The following is a 23,301-nucleotide window of genomic DNA, read 5'->3' as shown; positions in this document are numbered from 1 at the left end:
ATATTGCAGCATATATTAATTCATAATTATGATGATTTATTTTTAAGTGTATTAAAACTTTTCTTTACATTACCAGTTACTAAAATAAATGCTGAGAGCTCTTTCAGCAAATTAAAATTAATAAAGAATTCTCTTCGGTCAAGCAAGTGTGCATAACGCTTAAATGCACTTGCAGCGAAAAAGAAATTGAAAAGAATTGTAATTTTGCTGAAATAGTCAATAGCATCACGCATTGAATAAACATGCAGTAGTAATTTGTGTTCGTACTTGTATATTTTTGGACTTTGTAAAAAATATAGGGCCCCAATTGGCTTCTTGTACCCAGACCTCTTCAAAGAGAAGGCCGGCCCTGCCCGTGAACAACGTGTAACTTAAGAAATTCAGGGGTAACTGGGCTCTCTTATATACAGTTTCCCAAGTCCTCAATCATTTTTTCCCCTCAATTACCCTGAATCAATTTTTGGAATGCAGCATCTCTTCATAGTTTTTACTTTCTCATATGCGTGATTTAGAGAAAATAGAGTAATCGTCAAAAAAAAAAATCGAACTTAAGATTTTGAGAATTTCTGAGTTTTAGACTTCCCTGAGAACGCAATTGAAGAAAATGTCTGCCTATTTCTGTGTGACACAGATAACTCAAAAAACCTTTGAGCTAGATAGCTGCAATTTGGTATAGAGACTTTAGACCAAATTTGCAGATTTTTATCCAATTCAAAGTAAAATCTGTTCAGAGGAAGCCGTCTGTCTGGTTTTTTGAATATGTTAACACGTTAATTATAAAACTAAGAGCGCTAAATAGTTACAATTTGGTACACAGATTTAGCATATATAGTGTAGGCACCTGTCAAATTTTTAGTCATATCCAGCAACAGGTTGAGTGTCTGAGGTCTTTAACGTGAGAAATATGTAAACGAGATAATTTAAAAAAAAGCAATGACTTAAATATATCAAATTTGGTATGGGATTTTATGACTACAATTGTATTGCTTGCCAACGGATACTAAAACCCTTCGAACTTTTGCGCATGCGTTAGGATGGGTTTCATTTGATAAAACAGGGGTGAGAGGAAAGGCGGAGATGTTTACATTTAAAAATAAAGTAAATTCCGCAAATGGCGCACATCCTTCCGTGTGTCACCTTCAGTGAGATAGAACGGCCGAAAAGTGGTCGCCGCAGAATACTGAAACGAACAGTATTTATGAGAAAATTTTTTGTTTCAATCGATTGAGAAAAAACGCATATAAAGCACAAATTTGATTTTTAACGCACTCCAGGGATTAATCGCCAAAAACTATTCAAGTATTTCACGATAGATTCAGTCAGAATGCTAAATCTACGCTAAAGGTTAATATTTTAACCATTGTATGCCAATACCATGCAAGGCGTTCTTTGTCATAAAAATTTTATTAGAAAGTGTACGAATAAGTTTTGTGGAGACCAATACAGCTGGTTTTTTCCAACACAAAAAATGGAATCGACAGAAATTAATGTTGTTTATAATAATCGAAATTCCCTAATTGTTATATTGGACGGAAGGAAATTAAGCGAAATCAGGGCATTTCTTTAAAACTATTTTAGTTATTTTTATTGCTATTATATAACATTTAATATTATAGTTTAAACTGAATAATTTCTGGAGTGGTAAGAAAAATATCTTCTTTTCATAAACAACACCAACTTAGCTTAACATTTTTACTGTAATTAGTGATTTGACTGCCATTTAGAAGAGAAGAAAATCAAATGGAAGTGGGACAAACTTAAAACTATTTTTAAAAATGCAAAACAAGAATGGAATGCCCCTATAGTTCGTTACTTCATTTTACAGAAATAATATTCACAGGGTGAAATCGATTAAGATCAAAAATGAAATCATAAATTTTGAATTTGAAAACGAAACAAATTAAGGAAATATTAAATATTGAATTGGGTGTATCTGGAAAAGGAATAAGAAAACAATTTCGGTGCATTAATGATAGTTATAACAGTTGATTGAGACTTTGAAAATTTTAATAATGAGAATCAACTTGAAAATATAATCTATAAAATTTCAGATAAATGTTCGATCATTTTAGCTAAAAACTTGCTGTTAATATAATTGAATAATAGTTGGTTGGCATTGTAATCACATGAGAATCAAGATCAATCTTCATGATGTTAGAATTACTGAATGTAAAAAGAAAAATCTAAAGGAAAATAAAATTAAATTCATGATTAAATCGTATTTGGTTAAAGGCAACAAGGAATAAAGAGGGGCTTGTAGAGTCGATCGGTTTACAATAAAAAAAATTGGTGGTGTGTTGTGTCAAATTTTTTAATTCAAAGCTAAAATTAAGAATAATTTAAAATGTTATGAATTTATGACAAGATATACTGTCTAATTTTATGAAAAGCGAAGTTCTTAACAAAATTTTTCCATAAATTGACTTAAAGAGAATATAGGGTGACTTTTACTTCTACCAAATTTTTATAGTACATGATATTTTGAAAACCTGGCAGAAGGGATTCTTTAGCAAGAACTACAAATTAAATAGGGTCCGTTGAAATCAGCGCTGTTTCTCTCAAATTACCAAAAAAATTCCAGACAGCTCATCAAAAATTCTTAGCTCTGACATTTTACTGTGTTTGGCTGTTTCTTCACATTCTATCTTTGTTATGCTTATTCATCTTAAAATATTTTATTTGTTCATTTTCATTTTTATATAGTTATATTTATTTTATTTTTACCTTAATAATTAATTTAAATTGAGTTTTCTTAATTAAATATTTTTTAATTAAAAGAAGATTAGGGTTTTTTCTTTTTTATTAGTTTTTAATTTAATTAGTTTAGCTTAAGACTTAGCACTTTTAATTTCCCAAAGATGTATCTAAATTAGCCGAAATATTTTCAAAATATCATAAACTTCCGTTTGATGTTTCAAATATCCATTACATGATATGCATATTTCATGTTCTATATTTTTTTGTGAATCTTGTCTTCAAATTTTCATATGCTGTATAAACTCTTTACTTAGAAAGTGAAACCAAACAGATGGAAATGAATAAATGATATCAAAATATGGCTTTAAAATGAAACATTGTGCCTTGAAAGTAAATGAATGGCAATTACTTTAAAGGCACGAAAAAATCAAATGACCAGTGGCGGATTTTAACAACATGAGGCCACAGGCGCTAAATTATTTTGAGGAACCCTTCTAGGTAAATTATATTTATAACAAGAAATTAATATGAATTAAATTTATTTAAGCTTTTAATTTTAACTTTTAGCGATTACTTTTTAGCAATTTCTACATTATACGTATATATCAAACATGGAAATTTTACGAGTCAAGTTCACGCACATGCGCAGAATTCATTCATATTCTTAGCATTGTGCTTTTAGACCAAATTGACACCGTATTTAAAATTTTACGGGACAGTCGTAATGAGAATCTTAGACCCTTCAGTAGCTCTCGGGTTACGAAGCTTGGTGGCCGAATCGGCAGAGTGTGGAACTTAGTTTTGCTGGTCTTCAGTTCGAGGCTCGGAGCCGTCAAATGTTTTTATATATTTTTCCTTTTTTAAAAATGTATTTTAGTCAATTTCATCTTTCATTACTAGAGTTAAAATGAATTATTCCAAATCATATACGTCGAAAATAGAATTTAATTTCAAAATATTTCTATGTTTATTCGAAATTTTACGAATCACGTTCAATCACATGCGCAGAATTCATTCGTATTCTTAGCATTGTGCTTCTAGACCAGATTGACACCGTATTTAAAATTTTAATGGACACTCGTAATGAGAATCTTAGAAACTTCAGAAGCTATCGGGTTACGACGCTAGGTGGCTGGATCGGCAGAGTGTGGAACTTAGTTTTGCAGTTCTTCAGTTCGAGGCTCGAAGCCGACAAATATTTTTATATATTTTTCGTCTTTTTTTTTAAATTTATTTTAGCCAGATTACTCCTTCATTCCTAGAGTTAAAATGAATAATTCCAAATCCTATACGTCAAAAATAGAATTTAAATTCGAAATGTTTCTATATTCATTCGAAATTTTACGAGTCAAGTTCACGCACATGCGGAGAATTATTCGTATTCTTAGCATTGTGCTTTTAGACCAGATTGACACCGTATTTAAAATTTTACTGGACAGTCGTAATAAGAATCTTAGAAATTTCAGAAGCTCTCAGGTTGCTAAGCTTGGTGGCTGGATCGGCCGAGTGTGCCATATAGTTTTGCAGGTCTTCAGTTCGAGGCTGGAAACAGACAAATATTTTTATATATTTTTCTTCTTTTTTTAAAAATTTATTTTAGCCATATTTCTCCTTCATTCCTAGAGTTAACATGAATAATTCTAAATCCTATACGTCAAAAATAGAATTTAATTTCAAAATGTTTCTATATTTATTCGAAATTTTACGAGTCACGTTCAATCACATGCGCAGAATTCATTCGTATTCTTAGCATTGTGCTTTCAGACCAGATTCACACCGTATTTAAAATTTTACTGGACAGTGGTAATGAGAATCTTAGACCCTTCAGAAGCTCTCGGGCCCTTAGGGGCTCACCTACTGTAGGTGAGTACGGGTGTCCCAATCCCGATGTTCCCAGGGATCTTTACTCCCTTTCAGTTCGCTCTCCTCTACGCCTTCTGCTTTCTGCTGTGTCTTTCCTTCCCTCGACGGCAAGCGAGGGAGCTCTCCATGAGAAGCTGTCGCCGCTCTGTTTGCTTCTTGCTTCTCATGGACAGCCAAAACCCCACGTGTTTGCCGTGCGTGGCGACCCATTTGAAAGACGGGTGGTGCACTGTGGTCCCAGGTGCATCAATCGGCTGGTCGCTAACCACCTAAGTGGTTAGTTCGCTAGGGATCAAGCGAAGGGGTTACTCCTTGGGCTTGGCGTTAAGGGTGGTCACTGTCCCCGGGGGTAACTCCCAGCGTATAGGTACCGATTAGCACTAGGGTGGATTCCGAGGCTGGGAATGACCAGAGCCGGTAATTGCCTTCCCATGTTGGGCTCCGTGGTGGGCGGTGCCGTCGGACCCGAATCACTTATCATATCGTATGGGCTCCTCCAAACGTGGTCCCTTCAGTGGGCGTCGCATTGTACCAATCAATTCAAATTTTGAGACCAATTCGACAGTTTTTTTATAATCAAACGAGTTTCTGATAAAAATGAAACCTTTGAAACAGTATCACCATTTCTTGTCCAGAAGGCCGTCTCCGCAACAGTTGGTGAAGTAACATCAATTAAAAAGATGCGTTCTGGTGACTGGTTAGTAGAGGTCAACTCTCGAAAGCAAGCCCAGAACATACAAAAATTGAAAGCCCTTGCAACTATTCCAATCAGCGTCAGCCCCCATGCATCCTTAAATACCTCTAAAGGAGTAATCACTTGTGGGGAAATCTGGAATCTCTCTGTTGATTATATAAGAAATGAGTTAAAATCACAAGGAGTTGTACATGTCCGGCGAATTACCATCAGGCGTGATGGAGAAATCATTGAAACCAAACACCACATCCTAACATTTAAATCTCCAAAAATACCAGAATATATCTATGCAGGTTACATCAAACTACCCGTAAGACCATATATCCCGAACCCACTCAGATGCTTCAAGTGCCAGCGCTTTGGCCATTCAAAGACAAACTGCCGTGGTGCACTCACTTGTGCCCGATGCGCAGAAAAAGGCCACTATAGCCAGCAGTGTGCCGCAGCTGAAAAATGCGTGAACTGCGGTGGCGATCACACGTCCTACTCTCGATCTTGCTCGCGATGGCAGCTTGAAAAACAAATAATAACTCTCAAAATCAAAGAAAATTTATCCTATCCTGAAGCTAGGCGTAGGATTGTAGCTCAAACTCCTACTCCTGGCATAACATATGCTTCCGTTGCACAAAGGTCATTTTGTGCAAACTGTTCTTGCACAAGCTGTGCTAAAAACAACACGACACCCAAGCAACTCAAAAAAAGTTTCCACTTCAGATACTGAAAACTCCATTAGTAGTACCCCTGAAACTCCTCCAGTTTTAAAAAAGAAATCAAAGAAAAAAAGCTAAAAACTCGCTGACATTGAAACTTGCAAAACGCGGCCTTTCATTACAAGACGTTCCTCAAAAATATAAAAGTCAACATTAAAAAATTCCGTCGCTCTCGGGCTTGCGACGCAAGGTAATGTCCATAAGGACTTAACGTCCATATTCGGCATACCAAATAGCCCTGATATTAAGTTACACCCTTCTGATGATGAGGATGACTTGCAGATGAGTTGCGAGTATGAAGCAACTCAAACAAATACTTCTAAAGCTTCTTCAAAACCGCTTTCTTAATAGGTACCTTCATTTCTTGGAATCGTCGCGGCCTTCGGTCCAAACTTCATGACATTAAGTCCATTTTCAATATTTTTCATCCTATTTGTTTCGGTGTTCAAGAAACCTTCTTGACACCCAACATTCCAATCAAATTACGCGGATATAGCTGTGTTCGGAAAGATGCAGACACTGGATCGCATGGTTCTGGTGGTGTCTGTATCTTCACATCTAATTTGTATCCGAGCACGCCTCTCAGTTTGCATACTCCTCTTCAGGCTGTGGCTGCACAAGTTCAAACACGAACACTGGTCACAGTCTGCAGTATTTATCTTCCGCCCAGTATTGTCATTTGTCAACGAGATATTGACAATTTAGTGGACCAACTTCCTTTGCCTTTCATTTTATTTGGCGATTTCAACGGGCACAGTACTCTGTGGGGCTCGGAAAGTACCAATTCTCGTGGGCAGCAGATCGAACAGTTTATTGCTAACAACTGTCTCTGTCTGCTCAATAATGACGAAAAAACATACTTCCATGCGCCCACACGTAGCTTCCATTGTCTTGATCTGGCTATATGCTCTCCTGAATTGCTACCGTTGTTGAATTTGGCTGTTGGGGATGATCTGCACAATAGCGATCACTTTCCCTTAATAATCTCCCATGCTGATAGCGGCGGTGCGACTCTTTGTCCTCCGCGTTTTCTATTCCAGCGGGCAGACTGGAATACATTTTCCCAAACAGCAGTTATCAATGAGGCTATGGTTAGTAATGTAGACATTTCGAAAGCAGTACAAAATGTCATTGATTCGATAATGAATGCCGCTCACGCCACCATTCCTAAAACCACCCCACGGCTAAGAAAATTTCGTAGACCGTGGTGGAATGAAGCCTGTCGCGACAGTCATAAGAAACAAAGAAAATTCTGGAATCTTTTTAGAAAGTACCCTACGACTGAGAATTTTATCGCTTTTAAAAGAGCTAAAGCACTTGTCCGTCGCATTCGGCGTCGTAGCCAGAGGGAATCTTGGATAAACTTTGTTTCATCCATCACATCATCCACTTCCTGTAAACTTTTATGGAGAAAAGTAAAAGCCGCCAATGGGATCTATCACGAAACTTCTATCCCGGTTTTAAAAACCGGTAATATGATGTATTCGAACCCATTAGATGTTGCTAACCTTCTCGGCCAAGCGTTTGCACAAGTTTCCGCGATTGATTCTTACAGCCCTCAGTTTCTGGCAATTAAGAATCGAGCGGAACAGTTGCCTCTGCGCTTCAAAGTTCGAAGAACCATTCCATATAACTGTGAATTCCGGATGCATGAATTGGAGATGGCTCTGTCTGAAGTCCATGATACCAGCCCTGGACCAGATGGAATCACGTATAACATGCTTCGCCATTTGAATACCATTTCCCTTTCCAATCTGTTACTCCTTTTTAACAGAATATGGACTGAGCAGAAATACCCTTCACAATGGCGAGAAGCTATTGTGATTCCTGTCTTAAAACCTGGCAAAGAACCATCTGTCCCTCTAAACTACAGACCGATTGCTCTTACAAACTGCCTTTGTAAGACCTTCGAGGGCATGGTCAATGCTCGTCTAATATTCGAATTGGAAAAACAAGGCTGCATCTCCCCGTTGCAAAGTGATTTCCGTAGAGGTCGTTCTACTTTTGACAACCTCATATTACTTGAAACTCAAATTCGCAACGCATTTGTTAGGAGGAACCAAATTGTTTCTATATTTTTCGACATAGAGAAAGCGTATGATCGTGCTTGGCGCTATGGTATACTTTCCACACTATTTAATTTAGGTTTTAGGGGTAACTTGCCCATATTTTTAGAAAACTCTTTAACACAACGTACTTTTCGTGTTCGAGTTGGTAACTTTTATTCTAACCATTTTATTCAAGCTGAGGGAGTTCCGCAAGGAAGTGTCCTCAGTGTTACTCTTTTTATTGTGCATCTAAGCCAAATTTTAAATAAGTTGCCTTCATTTGTTCAGGGAACACTTTATGTTGATGATCTGCAGATCTCATGCCAAGGCAGTAACATGACGCTAATAGAGCGACAACTGCAAAACGCAGTAAATAAATTGGTAGCTTGGTGTGATAATAATGGTCACACTATTTCCCCAGAGAAGAGTAATTGCATTCACTTCTGTCGGAAAAGAAACATTCACCAGGATCCTTGTATTCGAATTAAAAATATTCCGATTCCTGTGGTGAACGAAGTACGGTTTTTGGGAGTGATTCTCGATCGGAAACTCACCTTCCTTCCCCATATATTATATTTGCGGAAGAAGTGTGAGAAATCATTGAATATTTTGAAAGTTCTCTCAAAAACATCTTGGGGGGCCGATCGAACCTCCCTTCTCCGTATTTATCAGGCAATAATTCTCTCCCGGATAGATTATGGATGTATGTTGTATGGTTCCGCCCGCTCATCTGTTTTGCGGCGACTGGATACTGTCCATCATTCTGCATTACGCATTTGCTCTGGTGCGTTTCGTACGTCTCCAGTTGAAAGCTTATATGTTATGTGTCACCAACTACCACTTTGTTTAAGACGAAAGAAAGTGTCTGCCTTATTTTATTTCCGTACTAAATCTGTTCTCAAACATCCCCTAAGCGATAATTCCTTGCCAGTCGGTCTCCGTCGACTATATAATGCCCGCCCCTCTCACATTCTTCCATTTTGTGAGAGAGCCAGATTGCTCCTGCATGACTTGGAGCTTAATACTGTTCGCGTTAAAGCTGTTGACTTTCTTAGTTTCCCTCCTTGGGATATCCCACAATTTTCATACTTGAATCCTTTCACAGGATTCGACCCCTCAGGGGCTCACCTACTATAGGTGAGTACGGGTGTCCCAATCCCGAGGTACCCAGGGATCTTTACTCCCTTCATGTTCAAACTCCCCTACGCCTTCTGCTTTCTGCTGTGTTTTTCCTTCCCTCGACGGCAAGCGAGGGAGCTCTCCATGAGAAGCTGTCGCCGCTCTGTTTGCTTCTTGCTTCTCATGGACAGCCAAAACCCCACGTGTTGGCCGTGCGTGGCAACCCACTATAAAGACGGGTGGTGCACTGTGGTCCCCTATGCATCAATCGGCTGGTAGCTAGTCACCTGAGTGGCTAGTCTGCTAGGGATCAAGCGAAGGGGTTACTCCTTGGGCTTGGCGTTAAGGGTGGTCACTGTCCCCGGGGGTAACTCCGAGCGTATAGGTTCCGGCTAGCATCAAGGTAAGCGCCGAGGCTGGGAATGGCCAGAGCCGGTGGCTGCCTTCCCTTGTTGGGCTCCGTGGTGGGCGGTGCCGTCGGACCCGAATCTTTTCTGATATCGTATGGGCTCCTCCAAACGTGGTCCCTTCAGTGGGCGTAAAGTTTACCATATTACCACTAATATTCATTATTTTGATAAGTTTTTTGTAATCAAGCGCCTATCGGATAATAAAGAGACCTTTTCTTCTGTTTCACCGTTTCTTGTGCAGAAAGCAATATCAGCTACAGTTGGTGATGTCCTATCTATTCGGAAAATGCGATCTGGTGATCTGCTAGTGGAAATAAACACCAAAAAACAAGCACAACAAATTATCAAACTCAAAGCTCTTGCAGATATTCCGGTTTCCGTGAATTCACATACATCTCTAAATTTCTCCAAAGGTGTTATTACCTGCGGAGAACTATTCAATGTGTCTTTAGAAGAAATATCCCATGAATTGAAACCACAAGGAGTGACGCAAGTTCGCCAGATTACAATTCGGCGAGAAGGTCAAATACTCCCAACTAAACACTATATACTTACATTTCACAGTCCTAATATACCAGAATATATATATGCGGGCCATATAAAGTTACCAGTTCGACCGTACATTCCGAATCCATTAAGATGTTATCAGTGCCAGCGATATGGTCATTCCAAAGTAAATTGCCGCGGGACACTAACTTGTGCCCGTTGTGCTGAAAAAGGGCCTGACAGCCAGCTGTGCACCGCAAAAGAAAAGTGCGTGAACTGCGGTGGTGATCACCCTTCATATGCTCGATCTTGCCCACGCTGGAACTTGGAAAAACAAGTGACATCATTAAAAATAAAAGAAAATTTATCATACCCCGAAGCCAGGCGTAGGGTCCAAACTCAAACTCCTACTCCTGGTGTAAGTTATGCTTCCGTTGTCCAAAAATCGTTTTGCATAAATTGTTCCTGTGAGAACTGTATGAAGCAGACTACAAAGACAAAACCTCCTGCAAAAACTTCTGAATCTGATTCTGAGAATTCTGTTAAAAGCCTTCCAGAATCTCCTAAACCTGACCTGTCAACATCGAAAAAAATTCGGAAAAAAAAACCTCAGTCCTCACTGACATTAAAACTCGCAAAACGTGGTCTTTCACATAAAGACCTTTCCTCGAAACTGCAAAAGTCTACTTCACGGAATTCAGTTGCTTTGGGGTTGGCGAAAGATGGTATAGCCCATAAGGACTTAACGTCCATTTTTGGGGGCAAACCAACCATTCCCGATTTTAAGCTCCATCCATCGGAGGATGAAGATGCACTTGATATGAGTTGCGAAGATCAGGCAACTCCAATAAATGGCCATTCTCTCTCCTTTTCCAAACCTCGCTCGTAATGGGTACCTTCTTTTCATGGAATTGTCGCGGCATACGTTCCAAACTTTCAGACATCAAGACAATTTTAAACAAATTTCATCCAATTTGTTTAGGTATTCAAGAAACCTTCTTAACACCCAGTATTCCAATAAAATTGCGCGGTTATAATTGTACCAGGAAAGATACAGACACAGGATCTCGGAGTTCTGGTGGTGTCTGTCTCTTAACCTCAAATCTATATCCAAGCACACCTCTTACTTTGCATACACCTCTACAGGCTGTGGCAGTGCAAGTTCACACACGAACATTAGTCACAGTCTGTAGTATATATTTACCGCCTCATGATGTCATTAATCAACAACATCTTGACAATTTAGTGGACCAGCTTCCTAGACCACTTATTATACTAGGCGATTTCAACGGGCATAGTGTTTGGTGGGGTTCAGAAAGTACTAATTCTCGTGGGCGACAGATCGAGCAATTTATTTCTAATAACTGTCTCTGTCTCCTTAATAATGACGAGAAGACTTACTTTCATGAACCCACACGCAGCTTCCATAGTGTTGATTTGGCCATATGTTCTCCTGAGCTCATGCCATTGCTGAATTTTGCTGTAAGCAAAGACCTTTACAATAGTGATCACTTCCCCATTATGGTCTCGCATGCTGATAGCGACGGTGCGACTCCTTGTCCTCCGCGTTTTCTATTCCAGCGAGCAGACTGGGATGCTTTCTCTCATTTGGCAGAAATCACTGAGATCATGGTCAATACTAACGATATCACGGACGCTGTGCAGCAAGTCGTTGACAGCATAATAAGTGCCGTAAATGCCACCATTCCAAAGACCTCCCCACGTCTGAGAAAATTTCGCAGACCGTGGTGGAATGAAGCTTGCCGCGATAGTTATAAGAATCAGAAAAAACGCTGGAATATTTTTAGAAGGTACCCTACGATAGAAAATCTTGTGGCTTTTAAGAAAGCCAAAGCCTTAGCTCGACGCATTCGCAGACGTAGTCAGAGGGAATCTTGGATCAAGTTTGTGTCTTCGATCACATCCTCAACTTCCACCAAACTGTTGTGGAAAAAGGTAAAAGCTGCAAATGGGATTTATAGTGAAACTTCCATTCCTGTTTTAAAAACAGGAAACTTAGTGCATTCCTCCCCATTAGAAGTAGCTAATATTCTTGGTCATGCTTTCGCACAAGTTTCCGCAATTGATTCCTATAGTTCTGAATTTCTGGAAATTAAGAATCTTGCGGAGCGACTGACTTTGCATTTTAATGACCGAAATACTTTAACATACAACTCTGAATTCAGGATGTTTGAATTGAAAACGGCTCTGTCTCAAGCCGGAGACACAAGCCCGGGGCCAGATGGAATAACTTATAGCATGCTTCGCCATTTAAATGAAACCTCCTTATCTAATTTGTTGTTACTTTTTAACAGAATTTGGACTGAACATAAATACCCTAAACAATGGAGCGAAGCTACTGTAATTCCAATTCTAAAACCTGGAAAAGATCCATTAAACCCTCTGAACTATAGACCTATTGCCCTTACCAACTGTGTTTGCAAGACCTTTGAACGCATGGTCAATGCTCGTCTAATCTTCGAATTGGAGAAACAAGGATGCATACCCCAGTTTCAGAGTGGTTTCCGTGGAGGCAGATCAACTTCTGATAATCTCATTTTATTGGAAACCCAAATTCGGAACGCATTTGTCAGGAGGAACCAACTTGTCTCCATTTTCTTTGATATTGAGAAAGCATATGACCGTGCGTGGCGCTATGGCATACTTTCTACACTTTTTAAATTTGGTTTTAGAGGAAACATGCCTATATTTTTACAGAACTTTTTATCTCATCGTATATTTCGAGTTCGTATTGGTAGTTTTTATTCAAATCATTTTATACAAGCTGAGGGTGTTCCACAAGGAAGTGTCCTCAGCGTCACACTTTTTATTGTGCATCTTAGTCAAATTTTAAATTATTTGCCTTCATTTGTTCAAGCCAGTCTCTATGTTGATGATCTGCAGATCTCATGCGAAGGTAGTAACATGAATTTAATTTAACAACAATTACAAAATGCAGTCAATAAAGTGATTACTTGGTGTAATAAAAATGGTCACGCTATTTCTCCTGAGAAGAGTCAATGTGTTCACTTCTGTAAGAAGAGAAATATGCATTTAGATCCTGTTGTAAAGATACGTGATACACCAATTCCAGTTGTGACTGAAGTAAGATTTTTGGGAGTGACGTTCGATCGTAAACTCACTTTCCTTCCACATATATTAAACTTGAGGAAGAGATGCGAAAAAAATTGAATATCTTAAAAGTTCTCTCCAAAACATCCTGGGGAGCCGATCGAACCTCCCTACTTCGTATATATCAAGCAGTCATTCTTTCACGAATGGATTATGGCTGTGTGGTTTATGGGTCTGCCCGCCCTTCTGTTTTGAGACATCTTGATACTGTCCATCACTCTGCTCTCAGGATCTGCTCTGGTGCTTTCCGCACCTCTCCAGTTGAGAGTTTATATGTAATTTGTCACCAGTTGCCACTTTGTTTGCGGCGTCAAAAATTATCTACCTTGTTTTATTTCCGTGCACAATCTGTCCCAAACCATCCCATTCATTGCATGGGTTTTCCTGAAAACCTTCAAAGAATTTATGATGCCCGACCTTATCATATTCTTCCTTTTTGTCGGAGAGTCAAAAATTCCCTGCACGACTCGGACCTTAATAACGTTGCCATTAAATTTCTTGATTTTTATTCTTTTCCTCCTTGGGATATTCCCAATTTTTCCTTTTTGAACCCTTTCTTGGGGTTTGATAAATTTTCAACTAATCCTGTTATTTTCCAACAAATTTTTCATCAGCACCGCTGTCAGTATTCTTCTTTTACCCCAGTGTTTACAGATGACTCAAAATCAGATGGATATGTTGGTTGTGCCATTGTAACTCCATCTAATACACTCAGCTATCGGCTAAACAACGTTTGTTCTGTTTTTACTGCTGAGTTGGTTGCAATATCTCACGCACTACAGGAAATTTCACTCTCTACTCAGCGTAGTGTTATCATATATACCGACAGTATGAGTGCTTTGGAAACACTTTCTCATTTCCGCAACCATATGCATCCAGTCGCTTTTGAAATTTTGTTTAACCTGCGGATACTGAAAAGCAGGGGCTTTAATATTCTTCTCTGCTGGGTTCCGAGTCACGTGGGTATTTCGGGCAATGAAAAAGCTGATGTTGCAGCTAAATCTGCATCAACATCTCTGTCTCTGGCCCTCCCATATTGTGACGTCAAAAAGTTATTTATTTATCAACTCTTTAAAACTTGGCAAAAATCATGGGATCTGCAGATCCAGAACAAACTACATTTAATAAAACCCACGATTGGTTTGTGGCCAGTTTCACCTATACGAGAGAATGATGTTAAATTGACTCGCCTCCGTATAGGACATACTCGCTATACTCATCGTCACCTCATCGTCGGTGAAAGGGTGCCAATGTGTACCACTTGTAATATTGCTTTTAGTATTAAACATATCTTAATCGAATGTCCCAATTTTAATGTTCATCGTCGTAATATTTTCTACTCGTCTTCTGTTAAATTACAGGACCTGGTGGGTGAAACACACCACCCAAATATTTTCAAGTTTCTAAAAACCATTGGCTTTTATTCTTGTATTTAGTAATTTTGACTTTTGTTCATGTTCCACCTTTTACTTTGCTTCATTGTAACACTTTCATCACATCAGTATTTTATTTAAATCATTAACATAATTGCACAGTAATTTCCTGCATTTTTATGCTGATCATTTTCGCTTTTATATTTTTTAATGTGTTTGGTTTTATTGTTGGCCTTTTTTCTTACCATTTGCTTGGCGCAGCATGGCCAAATATGGCTCTTGCGCCAATAAACCGCACAAACCAATTAACCAACGAACCTTCACAGGATTCGACAAATCATTAACTGCTCCTTTTGTTTTCCAACAGCTATTTTTATATCATCGCTATCGGTATTCCTCCTTTGTGCCAATTTTCACGGATGGCTCAAAATCGGATGGTTATGTGGTTGCGGCATCATACTTCCATCTGATACACTTAGCCACCGTCTGCATAATTGCTGCTCAGTTTTTACTGCCGAGTTGGTAGCAATTTTCTGCGCTCTTCAGAAAATTTCATCCTCTACTCAGCGTAAATTTATTATTTACACCGATAGCATGAGTGCTCTGGATACACTATCGCATTACCACAATCGGATGCATCCGATTGCCATTAAAATTTTATTCACCTTGCGACTTTTAAAAAATGATGGATTAAATATTATTTTCTGCCGGGTACCGAGTCATGTCGGCATCTTGGGGAATGAGAAGGCGGACTTGGCCGCAAAATCTGCGCATGGGAATTCCCTTCTGCGACATTAAAAGGTCCATCTATCACCACATCTGTTCAAACTGGCAAATGTCATGGGATCTGCAGATCCAAAATAAACTACATTTTATAAAAACGGACGTTGTTTCTTGGCCTGTTCATCCTATACGTGAGATAGATGTTAAATTGACTCGTCTCCGTATAGGGCATACGCGCTTCAACCACAAACATCTCATTTTCGGGGAAAATGCGCCTATGTGCAACAGCTGCCATGTTAATTTTACTGTTCACCATATCTTAATTGAATGTCCTGCTTTTAATTCGTATCGTGCTCGTTTTTTTAACTCGTCTTCAACATTACAAGACTTGGTGGGTGAAAAATACCACCCAAATATTTTTAAATTCTTACGAGCTATTGGCATTTTTACTTGTATATAATTTTTCTATTATTCTATTTGTGTTGAACATTTTTGTGTTCTTGTTCGTTCTTCTTTGTTTCACAATTTTATGTTTTTAAATGTTCAGATACCAAGATAACTTTTTAAATTATGCAATTTTATCTTTGCACACTTTTTTAAAACACTCATTTGTTGGTTCAGTATATCTTTTATAATTTTACCATTTGATTGGCGCATATGGCCAAATGTGGCTTTTGCGCCAATAAACCTCACAAACCAACAAACCAACCAATCAGAAGCTCTCGGGTTGCGAAGCTTGTTGGCTGGATCGGCCGAGTGTGCCATATAGTTTTGCAGGTCCTCAGTTCGAGGCTCGAAGCCGACAAATATTTTTATATATTTTTCGTCTTCTTTTTTTTAAATTTATTTTAGTCAGTTTCATCTTTCATTACTAGAGTTAAAATGAATAATTCCAAATCATATACGTCAAAAATAGAATTTAATTTCAAAATATTTCTATATTGATTCGAAATTTTACGAGTCAAGTTCACGCACATGCGCAGAATTCATTCATATTCTTAGCATTGTTCTTTTAGACCAGATTAACACCGTATTTAAAATTTTACTGGACAGTTGTAATGAGAATCTTAGACCATTCAGAAGCTCTCGGTTTACGAAGAATGGTGGCTGGATCGGCAGAGTGAGGAACTTGGTTTTGCAGTTCTTCAGTTCGAGGCTCGAAGCCGACATATATTTTTATATATTTTTCTTCTTTTTTTAAAATTTATTTTAGCCAGATTACTCCTTCATTCCTAGAGTTAAAATGAATAATTCCAAATCCTATACGTCAAAAATAGAATTTAATTTCAAAATATTTCTATATTTATTCGAAATTTTACGAGTCATGTTCGCGCACATGCGCAAAATTCATTCGTATTATTAGCATTCTGCTTTTAGACCATATTGACACCGTATTTAAAATTTTACTGGACAGTTGTAATGAGAATCTTAGACCATTCAGAAGCGCTCGGTTTACGAAGCTTGGTGGCTGGATTGGCAGGGTTTGGAACTTAGTTTTGCAGGTCTTCAGTTCGAGGATCGGAGCCGTCAAATGTTTTTATATATTTTTCTTTTTTTTAAATTTATTTTAGTCAGTTTCAACTTTCAATTCTAGAGTTAAAATGAATTATTCCAAATCATATACGTCAAAAATAGAATTTAATTTCAAAATATTTCTATGTTTATTCGAAATTTTACGAGTCACGTTCAATCACATGTGCAGAATTCATTCGTATTCTTAGCATTGTGCTTTTGGACCAGATTGACACCGTATTTAAAATTTTACTGGACAGTCGTAATGAGAATGTTAGACACTTCAGAAGCTCTCGGGTTACGAAGCTAGGTGGCTGGATCGGACGAGTGGGGAACTTAGTTTTGCAGGTGTTCAGTTCGGGGCTCGGAGCCGTCAAATGTTTTTATATATTTTTCTTTTTTTTAAAATTTATTTTAGTCAGTTTCATCTTTCATTACTAGATTTAAAATGAATTATTACAAATCATATACGTCGAAAATAGAATTGAATTTCAAAATATTTCTATATTTATTCAAAATTTTACGAGTCACGTTCACGCACATGCGCAGAATTCATTCGTATTATTAGCATTGTGCTTTTAGACCAGATTGACACCGTATTTAAAATTTTACTGGACAGTCGTAATTAGAATCTTAGACACTTCAGAAGGTCTCGGGTTATGAAGCTAGGTGGCTGGATGAGCAGAGTGGGGAACTTAGCTTTGCAGGTCTACAGTTCGAGGCTCGAAGCCGACGAATATTTTTATATATTTTTCGACTTCTTTTTTTTAAATTTATTTTAGCCAGATTACTCCTTCATTCCTAGAGCTAAAATGAATAATTCCAAATACTATACGTCAAAAAAAGAATTTAATTTCAAAATATTTCTATATTGATTCGAAATTTTACGAGTCATGTTCGCGCATATGCGCAGAATTCATTCGTATTCTTAGCATTGTGCTTTTAGACCAGATTGACACCGTATTTAAAATTTTACTGGATGGTTGTAATGAGAATCTTAGACCCTTCAGAAGCTCTCAGATTGCGAAGCTAGGTGGCTGGATCGGCAGAGTGTGGAACTTAGTTTTGCAGGTCTTCAGTTCGAGTCTCGGAGCCGTCAAATGTTTTTATATATATATTTTATTTAAATTTAGTTAATCAGTTTCATCTTTCATTACTAGAATTAAAATAAATTATTTTAAATCATATACGTTGAAAATGGAATTGAATTTCAAAATATTTCTACATTTATTCGAAATTTTAAGAGTCAAGTTCACGCACATGCGCAGAATTCATTCGTATTCTTAGCATTGTGCTTTTAGACCAGATTGACACAGTATTTAAAATTTTACTTTACAGTCGTAATGAGAATCTTAGACACTTCAGAAGCTTTCGCGTTACGAAGCTAGGTGGCTGGAACGGCAGATTTTGGAACTTAGTTTTGCAGTTCTTCAGTTCGAGGCTATAAGCCGACAAATTTTTTTATATATTATTCGTCTTCTTTTTTTAAAATTTATTTTAGTCAGTTTCATCTTTCATTACTAGAGTTAAAATGAATTATTCCAAATCATATACGTCAAAAATACAATTTAATTTCAAAATATTTCTATATTTATTCGAAATTTTTCGAGTCCTGTTCGCGCACATGCGCAGAATTCATTCTTATTCTTAGCATTGTGCTTTTAGCCCAGATTGACACCGTATTTAAAATTTTACTGGACAATCTTAGACACTGAAATAAAGAATCTTAGACACTTCAGAAATTCTCGGTTTACGAAGCATGGTGGCTAGATCGGCCGAGTGTGGCATATAATTTTGCAGGTCTTCAGTTCGAGGCTCCAAGCCGACAAATATTTTTATATATTTTTCTTCATTTTTTAAAATTTGTTTTATCCAGATTTCTCCTTCATTCCTAGAGTTAATATGAATAATTCCAAATCCTATACGTCAAAAATAGAATTTAATTTCAAAATATTTCTATATTGATTCAAAATTTTACGAGTGAAATTCACGCACATGCGCAGAATTCATTCGTATTCTTATCATTGTTCTTTTAGACCAAATTAAGTATTGTGTAAATCTGGTTTTAAAAGCACAATGCTAAGAATATTAATAGATTCTGCGCATGTGCGCGAAGTTGACTCTTAAAATTCCGATAAAATATAGAAATATATTAAATTTATAATATTGTTTTGAAATATATGATTTGGAATGATTCATAGTAACTCTATGAATAATGGAGAAATAAAGATAAAATTTATTTAAAAAAAAGAAAAATTATAAATTATTTGTCGATCTCGAGATTCGAACAGAAGACCAGCAAAATACAATGACACACCCTACCGATCTAGCCACCAAGACTCGTACCTCGAGAGCTGCTGAAGGGTCAAAGATTCTCATTGCGACTCGGCAATAAGTTTTAAGTATTGTGTAAATCTGGTTTTAAAAGCACAATGCTAAGAATATTAATAGATTCTGCGCATGTGCGGGAACTTGACTCTTAAAATTCCGATAAAATATAGAAATATTTTAAATTTATAATATTGTTTTGAAATATATGATTTGGAATGATTCATAGTAACTCTATGAATAATGGAGAAATAAAAATAAAATTTATTTAAAAAAAAGAAAAATTATAAATTATTTTCGATCTCGAGATTCGAACAGAAGACCAGCAAAATACAATAACACACCCTGCCGATCTAGCCACCAAGAATCGTACCTCGAGAGTTTCTGAATGGTCAAAGACTCTTATTACGACTAGGCAATAAGTTTTAAGTATTGTGTAAATCTGGTTTTACAAGCACAATGCTAAGAATATTAATAGATTCTGCGCATGTGCAGGAACTTAACTCTTAAAATTCCTATAAAATATAGAAATATTTTAAATTTATAATATTGTTTTGAAATATATGATTTGGAATGATTCATAGTAACTCTATGAATAATGGAGAAATAAAGATAAAATTTATTTAAAAAAAAGAAAAATTATAAATTATTTGTCGATCTCGAGATTCGAACAGAAGACCAGCAAAATACAATGACACACCCTGCCGATCTAGCCACCAAGACTCGTACCTCGAGAGCTTCTGAAGGGTCAAAGATTCTCATTACGACTCGGCAATAAGTTTTAAGTATTGTGTAAATCTGGTTTTAAAAGCACAATGCTAAGATAATTAATAGATTCTGCGCATGTGCGGGAACTTGACTCTTAAAATTCCGATAAAATATAGAAATATATTAAATTTATAATATTGTTTTGAAATATATGATTTGGAATGATTCATAGTAACTCTATGAATAATGGAGAAATAAAGATAAAATTTATTTAAAAAAAGAAAAATTATAAATTATTTGTCGATCTCGAGATTCGAACAGAATACCAGCAAAATACAATGACACACCCTGCCGATCTAGCCACCAAGACTCGTACCTCGAGAATTTCTGAATGGTCAAAGACTCTTATTATGACTCGGCGATAAGTTTTAAGTATTGTATAAATCTGGTTTTAAAAGCCCCCTCAGGGGCTCACCTACTATAGGTGAGTACGGGTGTCCCTATCCCGAGGTACCCAGGGATCTATACTCCCTTTATGTTTATACTCCTCTTCGCCTTCTGCTGTCTGCTATGTCTTTCCTTCCCTCGACGGCAAGCGAGGGAGCTCTCCATGAGAAGCTGTCGCCGCTCTGTTTGCTTCTTGCTTCTCATGGACAGCCAATGTCCCACGTGTTGGCCGTGCGTGGCGACCCATTTGAAAGACGGGTGGTGCACTGTGGTCCCCGGTGTATCAATCGGCTGGTACCTAGTCACCTGAGTGGCTAGTCTGCTAGGGATCAAGCAAAGGGGTTACTGCTTGGGCTTGGCGTTAAGGGTGGTCACTGTCCCCGGGGGTAACTCCGAGCGTATAGGTTCCGGCTAGCACCAAGGTAAGTGCCGAGGCTGGGAATGGCCAGAGCCGGTGGCTGCCTTTCCTTGTTGGGCTCCGTGGTGGGCGGTGCCGTCGGGCCCGAATCATTCACCATATCGCATGGCTCCTCCCAAAAAGGGTCCCTTCAGTGGGCGTCATAAAGCACCAGTTTCTTCAAATTCTTACCATTTTGATAGTTTTTTTGTTGTAAAGCGGATCTCTAATGCTAACGAATCATTCGATAATGTATCACCATTTCTTGTTCAGAAGGCTGTAACTGGAACAGTTGGCGGTGTAACATCAATAAAAAAAATGCGCTCTGGGGACTTGCTTGTTGAGGTTAATTCTCGGAAGCAAGCCCAGCAGATACAAAAAATTAAAAATTTAGCTACAATACCGGTTACTGTTAATCCACATCAATCTTTGAACACCTCTAAAGGTGTGATTACCTGTGGGGAATTGCTAAATGTTTCCTTGGAGGTAATTATTGCAGAAATGAAACCGCAGGGTGTCACGAATGTTCGCCGCATCACTCTTCGGCGTGATGGAGAACTTCTGGAGGCAAAACATCACATTTTAACGTTCAATACACCTAAACTGCCAGAATTTGCTTATGCCGGCTACATCAGACTACCAGTCCGTCCATATATACCAAACCCTCTGAGATGTTTCCATTGCCAGCGCTTTGGACATTCTAAAATGAATTGCCGCGGGTCATTAACATGTGCCCGTTGTGCAGGTAAAGGGCATGACAGCCAGCAATGTTCCGCACAGGAAAAGTGTGTGAACTGCAGTGGCAATCACCCTTCTTATTCTCGATCATGCCCGCGCTGGATACTAGAGAAACAAATCACTACTGTTAAGTTCAAAGAAGATATTACGTATCCCGAAGCCTGGCGTAAGGTTCAAGCGCAAACGCCTACTCCTGATAAGAGTTATGCTTCTGTACTTCAAAGCACCTATTGTTCAAACTGCTCCTGTGCAAATTGTGTGAAAAACTCTAAAAAATACAAACCACCTGAAAAACTTACAGATTCCGATTCTGAAAAATCAATTAATGATACTTCTGAAAAATCAATTAATGATACTTCTGACACTCCTAAGGTTGTAAAAACAAAGTCTAAACGCAAAAAACAAAGCTCACTAACATTAAAACTTGCAAAACGCGGTCTTTCGCAAAAAGATTTACCTCTGAAATTAAAAAAATCAACCTCCAAAAATTCCGTCGCTTTGGGAATGGCGATGCAGGGTAATGTCCACAAGGATTTAACAACGATCTTTGGGGATAAGTTGCATAGCCCTGATATAAAATTACATCCCTCTGAGGATGAAGATGAGCTTGATATGAGTTGCGATGATCCGGACACTCAGACTAATGCCTCTGTTCTTTCTCCAGCCAAACATATATCTTAATGGGTACCTTCGTTTCTTGGAATTGTCGCGGCATCCGGTCCAAATTGCAGGATATCAAGTCCATTATTAACAATTTTCATCCTGTCTGTTTCGGTGTTCAGGAGACCTTCTTGACACCCAACGTTCCACTAAAATTACGCGGATATAACTGTGTTCGGAAAGATGCAGGCACTGAATCTCATGGTTCTGGAGGTGTCTGCATCTTTACTTCAAACCTTTATCCGAGCACTCCTCTTATGTTGCATACATCTCTTCAGGCTGTGGCTGTGCAGGTCCATATACGATCTTTGGTCACAGTCTGCTGTATTTATCTTCCGCCACATGATATAATACGTCAACAAGACCTTGACACATTAGTGGATCAACTTCCTTCGCCTTTTATTATAATCGGCGATTTCAACGGACATAGTACTTTGTGGGGCTCGGTTAGTACAAACTCTCGTGGGCAGCAGATTGAACAGTTTATTGCTAACAACTGTCTCTGTCTGCTCAATAATGACGAGCAAACGTACTTCCATGCCCCCACACGTAGCTTCCACTGTCTTAACCTGGCCATATGCTCTCCTGAACTGCTACCGATGTTGAATTTGACAGTTGGAGAGGATCTGCACAATAGCGATCACTTTCCCCTAATACTCTCCCACACTGATAGCGGTAGTGCGACTATTTGTCCCCCGCGTTTTCTATTCCAGCGGGCAGACTGGAATACATTTTCACAACTAGCGGTTATCAATGAGGCTATGGTCAGTGATACAGATATTTCAAAAGCAATACAAAATGTGATTGATACGATAATAAATGCCGCAAACACCACCATTCCGAAAACATCCCCACGTTTAAGAAAATTTCGTAGACCGTGGTGGAATAAAGCCTGTCGCGACAGCCATAAGAAACAGAAAAAATCATGGAATCTATTTAGAAGGTACCCGACGACTGAGAACTTGGTCGCTTTTAAGAAAGCCAAAGCGCTTGCACGTCGCATTCGCCGCCGCAGTCAGAGAGAATCATGGACTAAATTTGTTTCATCCATCACGTCCTCTACTACCAGTAAACTTTTATGGAAAAAGTTAAAGGCTGCTAATGGGATCTATAATGAAACTTCTATTCCAGTTTTAAAAACTGGTAATATGATGTATTCGGACCCATTAGACGTTGCTAACATTCTTGGCCAATCGTTTGCACAAGTTTCCGCAACTGATTCTTACAGCCCTGAGTTTCTGGCAATTAAGAATCGC

At 38.2% G+C, this 23,301-nt stretch overlaps 2 protein-coding genes across 2 annotated transcripts; both read left to right on the top strand.

The window, feature by feature from the left end:
- The first annotated feature begins 5,240 nt into the window (after nt 1-5,240).
- On the top strand, nt 5,241-5,975 carry LOC129961984 (uncharacterized). Its single transcript, XM_056075640.1, has one exon. It carries the CDS (start codon nt 5,241-5,243, stop codon nt 5,973-5,975), a length of 735 nt encoding a protein of 244 aa, XP_055931615.1.
- Nucleotides 5,976-9,827: 3,852 nt separating this feature from the next.
- LOC129961975 (uncharacterized) lies at nt 9,828-10,916 on the top strand. Its single transcript, XM_056075631.1, has one exon. The coding sequence runs from the start codon at nt 9,828-9,830 to the stop codon at nt 10,914-10,916; it is 1,089 nt and encodes a 362-aa protein (XP_055931606.1).
- Nucleotides 10,917-23,301: the final 12,385 nt, after the last annotated feature.

The sequence above is a fragment of the Argiope bruennichi genome, chromosome 1 (assembly GCF_947563725.1).
Source record: "Argiope bruennichi chromosome 1, qqArgBrue1.1, whole genome shotgun sequence".
NCBI classification, from domain to species: domain Eukaryota; kingdom Metazoa; phylum Arthropoda; class Arachnida; order Araneae; family Araneidae; genus Argiope; species Argiope bruennichi.
Note: the sequence above shows the minus strand (reverse complement) of the source record. Positions and strands in the feature narration are given on the sequence as shown.

Excerpts from the sequence above, each read along its gene's own strand:
- LOC129961984 (XM_056075640.1), top strand. The coding sequence starts at position 5,241 with ATGCGTTCTGGTGACTGGTTAGTAGAGGTCAACTCTCGAAAGCAAGCC.
- LOC129961975 (XM_056075631.1), top strand. The coding sequence starts at position 9,828 with ATGCGATCTGGTGATCTGCTAGTGGAAATAAACACCAAAAAACAAGCA.